Here is a 13866-nt window from a genome sequence, read left to right as displayed (position 1 = left end):
CTCAAATCATCTCAAACTTAGCCTGAGTGTCAGACTGAAGCTCCCAGAACCTTCAGTCTGACATCGCCTCCATTGAAGGCGATTTACAAGGGGGAGAGAATTTGATTTTTCCCTAACCAATCAGTAGAGATCAACGACTCACCCAGAATCAGACGTCATTAGTATCCATGCATCGGGCGTGCCGAAAATAAGCGAGCATTGCCCATTTAAAATGCCTCCATCGTCGTGCACGCCCAGCTGCATCGCCGTTAAATCCAGTTCAGCAGCTTCCTTAATTTGGTCCTCCATTAACGTCAGTAGTGGCGAAATACCTCAATAGCATCATTAATGTGGTCTGTAGGATCTGTAGCGGTCGCCATTGTTGCTATCCTCACCAGTTACCCACCAGCGTACAGCTTGACATCAGCGTGGCGCTAATTGGCTAATCGCTAGACCCGCCCCCACCCCCGGCGTTCATTGGTCCGTCCATCGCTTGGACGAGATAAATCGCAAATTCATTGCAGTATGCCAGACCAGAGATGCAAGCCTACTCAGTTGAGTGGGCGGGGTCTATGGTCTGGAACCAGGCTATCTCAAACTGGTTTCTTGAACATGACAATGAATTCACTGTACTCCAATGGCCTCCACTGCCACCAGATCTCAATCCAACAGAGCACCTTTGGGATGTGGTGGAACGGTAGATTCACATCATGGATGTACAGCCGACAAGTCTGCAGCAAACTGCCTGATGCTATCATGTCAATATGGACCAAAATCTCTGCGGAATGTTTCCAGCACCTTGTTGAATCTATGCTACGAAGAATTAAGGCAGTTCTGAAGGCAAAGGGGGCCAACCTGGTACTAGCAAGGTGTACCTAATAAAGGCATGTGTGTATGGAGTGTGGGTAATCAATAAGTCAGTGATGTAGATGTGAGTGAGTGAAAATAGTGTGGTGTCAGGTGTTGTGAAGCAAAACAAAACAAAAAACCAAACAAAGGCCAAAATGCGCAAACGCCAGAGATGAGTCAAAGTACAAAGAGAGACTGAGCAACACTGGAACTGGGCTTTAATTCTCCAGAAGCGCTCAGCCCAGGTGCTCCCCTACAATTATTCCAATATGTTTGCAGTAAGATAATATCAGCTGTTTATCAGTAGGGCTCAAATGTGCACATGCATTTCTTTTATTTCATTTTATTTATTAGGATCCCCATCAGTGATTAAGACAGAATACAGGGACAGGATCAGTGTTACAGAGGCACAAACCAAATTCTTTAAATCACTCCAAACTCTTTTTTTCCTTGTCTTTTGTGTTTCTCCTTTGTCCACAGTTGATGTTCACCGGCCACAGAAATACCAACAGCCGAGGATTCATTGCCATTGATGATATTACAGTGAAGGAGGGTGCCTGCAGTAATCTGAGTATGTAAAGACTTATCCACCATTGCTTGATATTCTCAGGAAGTCAAAACATACTAGAGACTATTACAGCTTCTCTCTCTCTCTCTCTCTCTCTTTTTTTTTTTTTTTTTTTTACACCATTTTAGATGTGTGTGGATTTGATTCCAGCTGCTGTGACTTTGAGAATGATGTCAGTCATAAGGGTCTCTGGGGTCGCAAAAGAGGCACAAAACATCAAGTGGATCACACGTATGGAACTGAAAATGGTGAGTGTAAAGCTGCTGAGATTATGTGATTAATAACAGAGAAGAGCGGTCGTGGTCTCACCACTTCAAGATGTAAAGAATCAATTGTAAGTCATAGGTTAATCCTGTTTTTGAGCAGTAGCTCCTAACCTGAGAATCAGGAGCCCACAATGTCTGAGGTTGGGTTGCAATATATTTCTGACAGGTTGCAAGATGGTTAAGAACATGGAAATCAGGGGAAAAGCTACATCTGCTATGTTTTCAAACTCTTACCTTTGTTTTTATTGTGAAATACTGGACAATTTTACCTCATCAGGTGTCTCAAATGATTGTAATGCAACAGTCTGGGAAGAGAACATCACTCTTTGGGTGACCTGCTAGTTTGGGAACCCCTGTTTAAGAGTGTGTAGTGTTGCTAACATCTATCAAACCAGTGGTTCCCAACTGGTCCAGCCACGGGGTCCAGATTTCTCCTTATAGTTCAAGGTCCACACAGTTTAATATATTCAGCATTATACTTGTGTTTGGCCATGTTGTCAAGCTACTTTTTTGTACTCTCTAGTAGCTGTCTGTTCTTCGCTCACGCTACAGTAGAAAATGGCACTTCAAAATTCACTGTACTACTGTAGTGTGTGTTCTACAAACTTGACATGTTGACGAGTCACTTGGGGTCCATTTAGATTGGACCTGGGACTCACTTTTAGACCGTGACCCACCAGTTGGGAATCACTGAGTTAAACAACAGTTGAAGCATGCATGGATTTTTAGTCACGATAGCATCACACCTGGTGTCCGTAGATCCATAAATATCCTTGGTGTCCAACGCAAGGAAGTGGATTTCTTAGTATATGGTTAGAAACCTGATAGAAACTACCTGTAGCCATGGTGGAGAGGCTAATTTTGTCTGTTTGGCACATTGGATATCACAGAGATTTCCATAGGAATGAATTGACTTCCTGTTGCCTCATCTTGGTACACATGCATAAGAGGCGAAGCGTAAAGATGGTCATGTTGTTCAGTCGTGTCAAACACTTTCGTGAAGTGAAATGTCTCAACAACTGTTGGATGGATTTTTGTACAGATATTCATGGCTTTTAGACAATCAGTCATCAGACATTTAATGTGTTCGTCACCTTGGTTTATGACCAAAGACAAAGCAAAACCCATTCCTGTCAGCTTCAGCTGGACTTTGTGTTCAGTGCAAGTTCTAGCATGCTAACATGCTACGCTAAAATGTTGAACGTGGCAAACAAAAGGTCTGTACCTGCTAAACATGTCATATTGAGCATGTTAGCATGCTCATGTTAGCATTTAGCAGACAGCATCACTGTCTGTGTGTACAGCTGAGCTGCTAGCATTGCTTAAGACGTGTAGCCTTGTTTGCTCATTTGACACATTTTCCTGGCGCCTTGTTTTCACAGTTATCTTGTAGCTGGTTGATTCATAATACGTGTACTGTAGTTTTTGAGGTGAGGGGGAAACATGCAGTCAATCAGTCTTGCTGTAGCTGGATGTTTGATGTTAAACAGCTTTAACTAACTCTGCTGTAGGTTTCTACATGACTGTGATGTCAAACTCGACAGAGACTGAAGTAGCTCAGCTGCTCACACCTGAGGTCACCTCAGCTACAGAGATATGTGTACGCTTCTGGTGAGTCCAGTGCTGCCATCACACACTGTACACACAGTTGTGGGATGAAGATTTTAATGTGTATCTGCTGTATTTGTCCAGGTACTGGATACCTGCAGGGCCGTCTAACAACCTTGCTGTGCATGTGCTGCGGAGTGGGGAGCCAGGTCAAGCACTTTGGAAACGATCTGGAGCGCCCTCTTCAGGCTGGGAGGTGGCAGAGGTCACTGTGTCCTCCCCTGCACCATTCAACGTAAGTTTTTTACTTGTTTACAATGACCACATACCTCGCACTTTCCGCCAAACAAATTGTCTCCTCTGCAGTGAGTCACTAAACTACATACTGTATTGTAATTTCAGTCATTTCTGTAAGTCTGCTTTCTAAAACAGTTCGTGTCCTTCACCAGGTGGTGTTTAAGGCAGTCCATGCGCCAGGCACCATCGCTACAGTGAAATTAGATGACATTTCTGTGAAGGATGGGGCCTGCAGTCCTACAGGCAGCTGTGACTTTGAGTCCGGACAGTGCACCTGGGTCAACATCCCTAAAGAAGATGGACATGACTGGGTGCTGGCCAGTGGCGGTTTTCAGGGTCCACCGACAGACCAAACCACTCAGGGTACGACCTTTGATATGTCTCAATGTAATAAGATGAACATGGACATGCAAATAGAGTAGAAATCCCAGCTCTATCCAGAGATCACATTCATCGAGGAGCAAATCCTAGTATCAATTACTGATCAGCAGTAAAATGGACTTTCAAGAGAAAAATCTTTATATCAAAAATCTCAGGAGTAAACATAGTAAATCTGTTGGTAATGAGTTTAACTCTGGGGGGCAACACTGGGCATTCATATGCTCGGCAGCATGGAGAGGGGGATTTACAGATTTAAACCCTTAAAGCTGCACTAATTAATATTTTAGATCAAGAAAAGGTGAAATGACTATGTTTAATGTCAAAGATGCTCCATAATAAAAGAGCTATTACAAGCTGCACCAATGGCAAGGAATTGATATTTTTGGGGCATTTTTGCCTTTAATTGATAGGACAGATAAGTGAGAAGGCGGAGAGAGAGAGAGAGAGAGGGAATGATGTGCAGCAAAGGGCCACAGGCTGGAGTCGAACCTGGGCCGCTGCGGCAACAGGGGGCACCTGCTCTATCCACTGAGTCACCGACACCCCAGAAATCTTTTCATTTCAACCTAAACTATCATCTTTTTCCTGAAACTTCAGGTCTACAGAGCAATACATTCTAAAACATAATAAAGGATACAGAAAAGAGTAAAGAGAAAAAAAGATATGATAGGTAAAAGTATTACTAAATGACTTAAATTTAAAAAAAAAAATCACCATTAAAAATAGCAAAAGTGAAGACAAGAGGTGCAAAGGTAAAAGTGTGATTTAAAACTGGGTTTAAAATAACTTTGCAGTAATTACAGGTTGGAATGGGCAGGGTAAAAAGGAATGTTTTAGCTTTGACTTAAAAGTGTTGAGAGTCGGGGCTTGTCTAACATCATCTGGGAGGTTATTCCAGGTTTGTGCTGCATGATAACAAAACACTGCTTCACCATGTTTCATTCTAACTCTTTGGAAGGTCAGCAGGCCGACCCCAGATGTCCTGAGTCCTAGAGGGTTCATGTCACAAGCAAGTCAGAGATATATTTGGGCGCTGAGCTACAGAGTAATTTATACACAAGCAGCAAGATTTTGAAATAACACATTCAACCTAAAAAATTTTTTAAGGTTAAGTGGCTAATCATATCAATTATAGCAGCTTCAAAATGACACACTCTGCTGGTACAGCACCTTTAATAATTGTGGAGGGCACAAAATGATGATAGGTAGCTTCATTTTTTCCTTTGTTTGACATTTGAAAATGTGACAAGCCTCAGCAAATAAGTGAACACAAAGTTCGCTGCCTTAGAAGCTCAACAGCCACCAGTGTTGCAATCTATGATTAATTTGAGCCACTGTAGCTGCTGTTCTACTCTTACTTATTAACTTCTCTTTTTATCCCTGACTTATGTCCTGACATTACCTCCTTATTGCCCTACAAACAATTTCCTTATGTCTGTTCCACAAAAGAAACTTTAAAAACTGAGGCATCTGATCCTTCTCTGAGTAATCTGCAGTCACAGATTTTGAAAAGTTCAAACAGCCAAAATTATAGTTTGCACTAAAAAATAAGGTCCCTCATGAGACATGTGTGCAGCTGACACATTGAAATGACTGATCACTGACGGTACAATCATTAAGTATTGCAGAGGTTTGCAATTCTTGTACTATTCTTATTTTATGTAATATCTGTATTCTTATTATTACATTCAGGTCGATTTTTATTGAGCTCATCACTGCACCGAAGCCACAGCAGTGTAGCACAAGTATGGTCAGAATGGATCCAACTGAGAGACACCACCTCCTGTCTCACCTTCTGGTACCATATGGACAGCAGGTCAGCAAAGGAAAATTACAAAACACCACCCTTTAAACACCACACAGGATGTGACAACACAGAGGATGCACTTCATCCTGTTTGTCCTGTTTAGCTTCCTCACTGACTTCCTCTGAAAGTGGGCTCAAATGTCATTTGTGAATCACCTGCTCCCATTTTGTGCAAGACTAAGAACATCCTGTGACAGAGTTCACCTTTTACACAGATATGTGTGTGTGAAAAAGACCCTAATGGACTCAACAACCTAGAAATAAGATGCATGTAGAATATAGATAATTACAAGTAGCTCAAATGAACCAAAGGAATAGTTGATAAATAATTTTTTACACACTAACAATAATTTCCAGGATTTCCTTTTTTAGCACTGATAAAGTATAAAGTCATCTGCAAAGATAAAGAAAAGATACTAAAGAAAAACTGCATGATTAAACTCAGTTGACAGAAGCTGTTTTCAGATTTCATATTTCACATTTCACATTTGTCTGTCTGTCAGTGACTCCGGTACGCTGAAGTTGTACATGCGTTCAGGGCAGTCGGAGGAGCATCTGATGTTCAACAGTACCAGCAGTGGACGTGGCTGGACCAGGTTCTCTCAGTCTATAGAGAGGAGAACACCTTTCCAGGTAACACCAAACAGGCTCAGGGGTATAAATAATAATAGAATTGAAAAGAATGGATGTTTTATCAGTGATATTCCCTGACTCCCTCCATGACCATATGCTCAGCTGCTGATTGAAGCAGAGACTAACAACAGAGGATTCATTGCCATTGATGACATCAGTGTCACACCAGGCCTTTGTCAAGGTACTGATACTGTTTTTATTTAAATTTCTTTAGTTAATTACTGAAGTCGAGTGGTACACGAATGAGTCCTGAAGCCAGGAAATGAGTTAGCATATTTGCACTTAAGGTTTCCTCGTGCTGAATTCAATGGGTTTTTGGTGGTTGCTAACAAGTGGCTAAATGAGACTACAGAGGTTGTTGGGGACAACAAGCTTAGTGGAGCTGATGTTGAAGTCATGCGACCATGGTGTAGTTCATTTAAGCCCCGTTTCCACCAAACACTTTCTCTATTGTACCTTTGGAACCAAAAGTTACGCTTCTGACATGGTACCTACACCCTGGTGTGTTTCCACTGCAAATAGTACTCTTAGGGTGCTTTCACACCTGCCCTGTTTGGTTTGGTTCAATGGAACTCAAGTTCATTTGCTCCCTAAGTGCGGTTCGTTTGGGCACGTGTGAACACAGCAATTGCACTTGGGTGTGAGGTGGTCTCTGTCCGGTTATAGCCGAATTCTGGTACGGTTTGTTTGTGGTGAGAACGTGTTCCGACCTCGATCTGAACCAACTGCAGCCACATTACGCATTGTATGGGTTAAACATGAGCATGTTACAGTCCTGGAGGATTATTAATGTGCGCCTCCTCCTGAAGGGGAGACCGGGGTAAGATGAGCCACTTTTCATATTAAGGATCACTACATCAAGGCTATTATAGTTTTGTTGCTAACTAATATATGTGCATATATTTCTGGATGTTGTGCATCCCTACAAACAAACAGAATTCGTGTAAACATAACTGTTTTGATAATATAGCATGTCAAAAAAAGTGGTCTTGTGGCTCAACTTACCCCGTGTCTGGGGTAAATTGAGCATAGGAGTGGGGTAAATTGAGCCGTCTCCCTCCTCCCCTTCCCCCCATCTCACTTTCTCTCCTCCCTCTCTCTCCCTCCCTGAGTTAAGATATTCCAGTTGTACATGTCTGTACTGAATTAAATAAGACGCTTCTTCAAATCCATGTGTATTTTTATTTATAATACACAATTCAACAGGTACAAATCTTTTTTTTTAATTATTATTGCATATAACAATTTCAGAACATTTTTAACATAGGCCTAAGAATGCCTTAAAGTTCACTTAGCAAGAGAACCTTAACAGCTGTGTTTTGGAAAGAAAACACTGAACTAAATCCGTAAACATGAATCCTAGTTTGGTGTCCTTGCTGACAGGAGGGCCTCCTTCATCCTCTCTAAACTCCTCCCTCCATTTTACTCTCGTTCCATCCACCCCCCCTCCCTCCTTCCATCCATATCCCACCTGCCCCTTTACTCAATATCCCACCTGTCCAGGTTGCAGGGGAATACAAACTGCTGGGACTCTGCAGTTTGGGGAGTTTTGCGATTACATCGCTTCTTGGAAAGAATCCCTCATCTTTCTCCTTGAAAGTAAAGCTTGGTTTACCATATCCAGCTTTGCCTCTTCTCAGAAACTTATGGCTCAACTTACCCCTGTTCAAATTGCTCAACTTACCCCATAGCTACCATATTGACTTTATTAGCCCCCACAGCTAAAATGGTGCACTTTCGTGGTAGCTGTACTACCTCATTCTGTAGCTAATAGATACCACAGTTGATGTATAAAACAAATTAAAAATTATCTATTTTGGTCTAAACACAATCCTCATGAAACTTATGATAGACTAAATTCACTTTCATGAGTGAAAAATGCTTTTTTGGACATAAATCTCTAACCACTTAACTTGTGGTTCTTACCTTCACAGACTCCATAAAATGATGCCTTCCTCCTAAATATTTGGTCACATGCTCAATTTTATTTGCGGTTTCCTAGCAACAAGGGGTGGCTCAACTTACCCTTTGGCTCAACTTACCCCAGTCTCCCCTACTGCCTTAATATGCACATTCAGCACATCCAGTGCATCAAAACATTGTTCGCCTTGTTTTCACACTGTATGGTTTGACTAAAATGAACAATGACAGCAATGTAGTCCACAATGACCTGCGCTAAAATCAACCTGTAGTTGTCCCTCCATTGTGACATTAGAAAGTGTCACATTTATCTTGCAAGTGTGCTCTTCTTCAATGATTTGTTCACTTCCTGTATTTTTCCCACATAAAAATTCTGACCAATCAAGAGCAGCTTTCTTGCGCAAGCATTTTATCTGGTCTGCTTGTAAATGCTGCCGTGAGAACACAAACCAACTCTTGGCAGTTATGCAACTTTGTAACAAAATCAGTCTCTGATTTGGACCAAAGCAAAACAACTCTAGGTCTGAAAGCAGCCTTAAATGTGGGCGGGGTTGTTGTCACTCACTGTACTGTATGGCTCTTCACCGGTGACACAAAGGGAAGCACCTGCACCTCATTTATCGTCCACAGAACGAGGTTGCATGCAAACTTTTTTAGAACAAAATAAAACAGGCTGCAGCGAGATTCTCTCTCCATGGGATATTTAAAAGTAGCAGGTTTGTGCATTTAGTCCTTCTCAGGCAAGCTCAGGGGTTTAGTGTTGTCGTAGCCCACAGGAACGATGCTCCACGATGCCTTTTTTTCTCTCAGTGAGGATTAGAATATATGCCGTTCACATAATCCAGTCAAATCCAGTCAAAATGACTATTTATTTTCAAATGATTAAAAATCCATTCATTACTAAAAGTCTTCCAAGAAGTCATCCAAGAATGACAATAAAAACTAAAGTAATGGTCAAAGTTGTCATATTTAAATTAAAGGTTGTCATATTTAAATTAAAGGTGTTTTGGTGGTCACCTCATGCATTGAGTAACATTATAAATAAACATTCCACCTTAAAAGTCACCAGTCGGCCCAGTGAATTAAGTTATTTTTCTCCGACTCAAGCTGCTGCAAGAGGCAGCAAAACATCCTTTCATTGTATAGTTACAGTTTACTAATATATATGACTTGCCATGGTATGAACAGAGATTACATAATTTTCAAAACCTGAGCAAGAGTATGTGTGTGGACTGCAGTGTTCACAGCTCCACCTTTTTGTACCAAACCTGTGTGCTAGGTACCCCAACAAAGGGGTGACCAGAAATGGGGACGGTACAGAACAGTTCCATTGGTACCATCCACAACTTTTCACAGTGGAAATGTAAAAAAAGCATGCTGAACTGAACCGTACTGTACCGGACTGCTCGATGGAAATGGGGCTTTATAGGCTAACGTTAGCTTTTAACCTCTGGTGACTGCATTCATGCTTGAAAACTCATAAACGTGCTGTTCAGTTGTGAGGATTATTGTACAGAGCAAAATGTGTGAGTATTATAAAGTTGTGTTTGCCACACAGCTTATTTTCTGCAGTAATCCAACACAGCAGGAAAATTACATCGGCTTTTTGTCGAGGGAACCAGGGCAACGCTACCTTCCGAGTTAGCCTATAAAAACAAAGCAAAAAAACGTCATCTCTGCAGCGCTATACATGCTTGATGATATTTAAATAAATAAAAATGTTTTCTTTTCTTGTAGTAAATGACACAAGTTTGAGATTTGTGGGCTGTTCATTTGAAAATGACACATGTGGCTGGGAGGACATCAGCCATGGCAGTTGTCAGTGGACAAGAGGAAAAAATGCTTCTGGGAACACTGGACCCTCTGTGGACCACACAGTGGGCACAGGACTGGGTAAGGCCACACAGTAACCCCTCTGATTCTGATACTGCCTTTATTTTCAATGGGAGAGGTTATCTGCATCTGATCAGTCACTTATAGCAATAAAAACCAGAAAAGAGAGGGTAACAAATTTCTTGATGCTTCAGTGGAACTAAATTAGTATACATTAGTAAACAATGTGGGCTTCCACTCATAGAATAAACAAAGCACCTTTCATAGTTAAAACCCACCAAAAGAGGTGGAGGAGGCAACAAAGCAGTACACTTTTCATCTTTCATCCATCTTTAAGTATTATAATGAGAAGTTTGTTACAACGGTAAAAGAAGCTGAATATGCTAATTTGCTGAATAAGCTGAATTTGTTTCCCCTTTTACAGTATGTATGGTGGCCGTGTGTTTGCCACAGTTTCTACATCCCCATGCTTTTTTTGTTCTTGCTTGGATTCGTTGACTTTAATGCTTATTCTATGAAATTATTTACTGAATTATGCTTTTAGTTTTCCTGTCATCACATCTAAAAATATGTGCATTTTTAATTTAGCAGCACCATATGTCCCCGTATTGCCTAAACCTTTGAGACTGTTACACAAAAGGGGGGGAAATCCAACAATCATGGTGCTTTCCTGACAAAAATATATAATAAATCCCCTGTGAAATAAGATAAACAGCTTTTTACTGCATGTGTTGCAGACAGCTCGATTTCAGCTGAAAATTAAGGAGGTTTATTATGTCATTGCCACTGAAAATCGTTGGTTTCAGGCTCTCTAGTGTGAATTAAAATGTAAATATAAAATCATGCCAGCACGTTTCCACTACGTGTCAGTCTGGCAGATCTAGCATTGCTTCATATTTTTTCCTGCCGTGCTTTTTACACTGCTGACAGTGTATAGAAAAAATAAGGGGCCTGTCATTGGTTCTTCCAGGTTGGTACATGGCAGTGGAGCCTGACCACGGAGGTCAAATGAGCCCTGCTGCCCTACAGAGTCCCACCATGAAACAGGCCAGTGCCACCTGCACGCTACACTTCTACTACAACATGTATGGAGACGGTATGTTTTCCATTATTGTGTTCTGCATGTATGTTCTTGCTTTCTTTGTATGCAAGTTTGCATGACATCTTTGACACTGCTGCAGACATAGAGGAGCTGACTGTGCTGCTAAAGGAGGGTGCCAGGACCACTGTACTGTGGTGGCTGTCCGGTAACCATAGAGATTCGTGGCATCATGGTGAGGTAACAGTGGGTCGAATCCCTCAGGACTTCAACATCCTGTTTGAAGCCTCCAGGGCCTTCAACAGTCGGGGACACATCGCCATTGATGACATAGATTTCACCAACTGCATCCTGCCTGGTAAGCTCTACCTGCAGGACACTCGGTTTATGTCAGCTTGCTCCTTTTATCAAGCTGATTTCCACTGATGAAATATATTTTGGTTTCCACCTCAGAGCCCCAGCCCTTGTGTCCAGACAATATGTTCACGTGCAACAACAGTGTGTGTGTGGAGCAAAACCAAGTGTGTGACTTCAGTGATGACTGTGGGGACCGGTCTGATGAGAACAACTGTGGTGAGATAAGACACACTAAATGCACCTGTACAGTAAATTCATATATGCCAGGTCATACAGGCTATCCCTCTAAACTTCCCCTTGTCCTGAAAATTATTTCATAATTTCTGTTGAAAGGTCTCAAAGTTAAGTAAAATTTGATAGTGAGTAAGTCTATTTAAACTTATAAGCATGAATGGAATGAAAAGTTTAAAAAAATTTTACACTGATTTTTAGTGTCTTTCCTGATTTGTATGATTTTCATCAGTAAAAATATAATAGTATGTGATGTGTAATGTATAACACATTCATAGAGTCATAGTGTGATGGGCTTTTCCAAGTGTTGTTGTTTTATAAACCAACCAAGAGCTGCACATTCACAGGTTGATGTTCTCGATTATCAGTTCATAACTTGTCTACCTCTTGCCCTCCTTTTACCTGATGATAATAATGTAGAGACACATGCAGAGCGCTGCAGCTTTGAGCAAGGCCTGTGTTCGTGGGCGAGAAGTGATGTGGACACACCTAGAGTTGAGTGGACGCGTCACAAAGGACAGGAGGCCTGGCCCAAACATGGGCCTCCCAGGGATCACACCCATACCTCTGCTGCAGGTATCACCCTCCCTGAGCTGCTTGGCATTTAGATAATCCCCACTGTCTTTGACTCTGAATAACTTGTTAGATGGTTAATTGAGCATAGTGTTAGTTCGGGCAGGACACAATGTCAAGCTCAGCTCACATCCCAGCTACATCAGCTGATCTCAAACAGCCAATCAACTGATGGAGCAGCTGATTGATGGAAGTGAGTCACCTGATAGATCACATGATTCCTTTCTGTGCAACCAATAGGTAAATCTCATTCAGGGCGCCCTATTTAAACTGCTCTGGCCTGCCTACTGTTGCTGCTTCCTCTGCAAGCCGATTTGCAACCTGCCTCCACCCCAGCTCCTCCTTTTCATGCTGTGTCTGACTTATCAATGTCATTTGTGTTTGTCACTGATGCTGCTCTGTTCTGTTCCTGGGGGGTCTTTGCTGCTGCTCTCCTTGCCTCAGGGTTTCCATGTAGGCACATGGAAGGGCAGGAGGTGTGCTCTTTGCCTGAGGCTTTCTTCATTTGCACGTGGAAGGGCAGAGAGGTGTGCTCTCTTTGCCATAAGGCTTTCCAAGTAAGCGCGTGGAAGGGCAGAGAGGTGTGCTCTCTCTGCCTTAAGGCTTTCCATGTAAGCGCGTGGAAGGGCAGAGAGGTGTGCTCTCTCTGCCTTAGGCTTTCCACGTAGGCACGTGGAAGAGGCTTTCTGTGTAGGTCTAGGAAGGGAAGAGAGGCCCCTGAACAGAGCCATACTGCCAAATATAATACTGCAAATGGAAATAAAGTTTTCTTTGACTAAAGTGTTCTTGATCAGTAATGCTATACTTTACTTATACCTTTCCAATTTTGTTATACAGGTCACTATATCATCCCTGGAACTGACCTGACTGAGAAGGGTCAGGCGTCAGAGATCCTCTCCAAAACATTATTACCCAGCTATAACTGCACTGTGGGTAAACGTATGTGTACGTAGCATGTTACATCCTTACGAAAGAGCTGTGATGACTGTTATTGTATCCATGCAGGTGAGATTCTTCTACTTCAGCCTGGATGATGCTCCAGCCAGACTGATGGCCCAGTCCAGGACGCGACAGTCTGGTAGTGACGACACTGTGTTATGGCTCAGGGGTACAGCTCAGAGTTACAGCTGGCAGAGAGCAGAGGTCATGTTCTCCTCCTCAGACAATAGCAAGGTCAGTGAGGAAGGAGACAGGTAATTAAATGATGGACAACAGCTGCAGCAAGCAGGGATTCATTCATGAAAATGTTGTCAGATTGGTAACTCTCTCACGTGTATACAAAAAGGAAAAAATTTTAAAGCTCCTCCGATCAGTATTTTAAAGTGAGCAGTGGTTTGAATGACAACATGTAATGTGAAAGATGTTGCTCATGTTGACAAACCCACACAGAATTATTATTTATTTGGTTTTACAGCTCATAACTTTACTGTTTTGGTTCATTCTCGTCGCTCTCATCGTTTTCAGCTGCAGCAGGCAACTGTTTTCTGCAACAACAAAAAAAAAATTAAAAAATAAATAAACCATTCCACACTACCTGCTCAGCACCAGATGTCAGACTGAACTTATAGGAGCCTGATTTCTTACTG

The 13866-nt window shown here is 42.0% G+C and overlaps 1 protein-coding gene across 1 annotated transcript in view; it reads left to right on the top strand.

Annotated features, from left to right (window-relative positions):
- Positions 1–13866, top strand: part of si:ch211-106h4.4 (MAM and LDL-receptor class A domain-containing protein 1) — a 54012-nt gene that overhangs the window by 19857 nt on the left and 20289 nt on the right. The window contains exons 19-32 of the mRNA XM_049598076.1: positions 1309–1399; positions 3174–3273; positions 3355–3505; positions 3660–3870; positions 5581–5704; positions 6198–6327; positions 6430–6508; positions 9985–10140; positions 11051–11176; positions 11262–11477; positions 11573–11692; positions 12128–12283; positions 13118–13209; positions 13286–13453. Of these exons, the coding sequence (XP_049454033.1) occupies positions 1309–1399; positions 3174–3273; positions 3355–3505; positions 3660–3870; positions 5581–5704; positions 6198–6327; positions 6430–6508; positions 9985–10140; positions 11051–11176; positions 11262–11477; positions 11573–11692; positions 12128–12283; positions 13118–13209; positions 13286–13453 (1920 nt within the window). The remainder of the gene's footprint in view (positions 1–1308; positions 1400–3173; positions 3274–3354; positions 3506–3659; positions 3871–5580; positions 5705–6197; positions 6328–6429; positions 6509–9984; positions 10141–11050; positions 11177–11261; positions 11478–11572; positions 11693–12127; positions 12284–13117; positions 13210–13285; positions 13454–13866) is intronic.

Source organism: Epinephelus fuscoguttatus, linkage group LG15 (genome assembly GCF_011397635.1).
Source record: "Epinephelus fuscoguttatus linkage group LG15, E.fuscoguttatus.final_Chr_v1".
Classification (NCBI taxonomy): domain Eukaryota; kingdom Metazoa; phylum Chordata; class Actinopteri; order Perciformes; family Serranidae; genus Epinephelus; species Epinephelus fuscoguttatus.
Note: the sequence above shows the minus strand (reverse complement) of the source record. Positions and strands in the feature narration are given on the sequence as shown.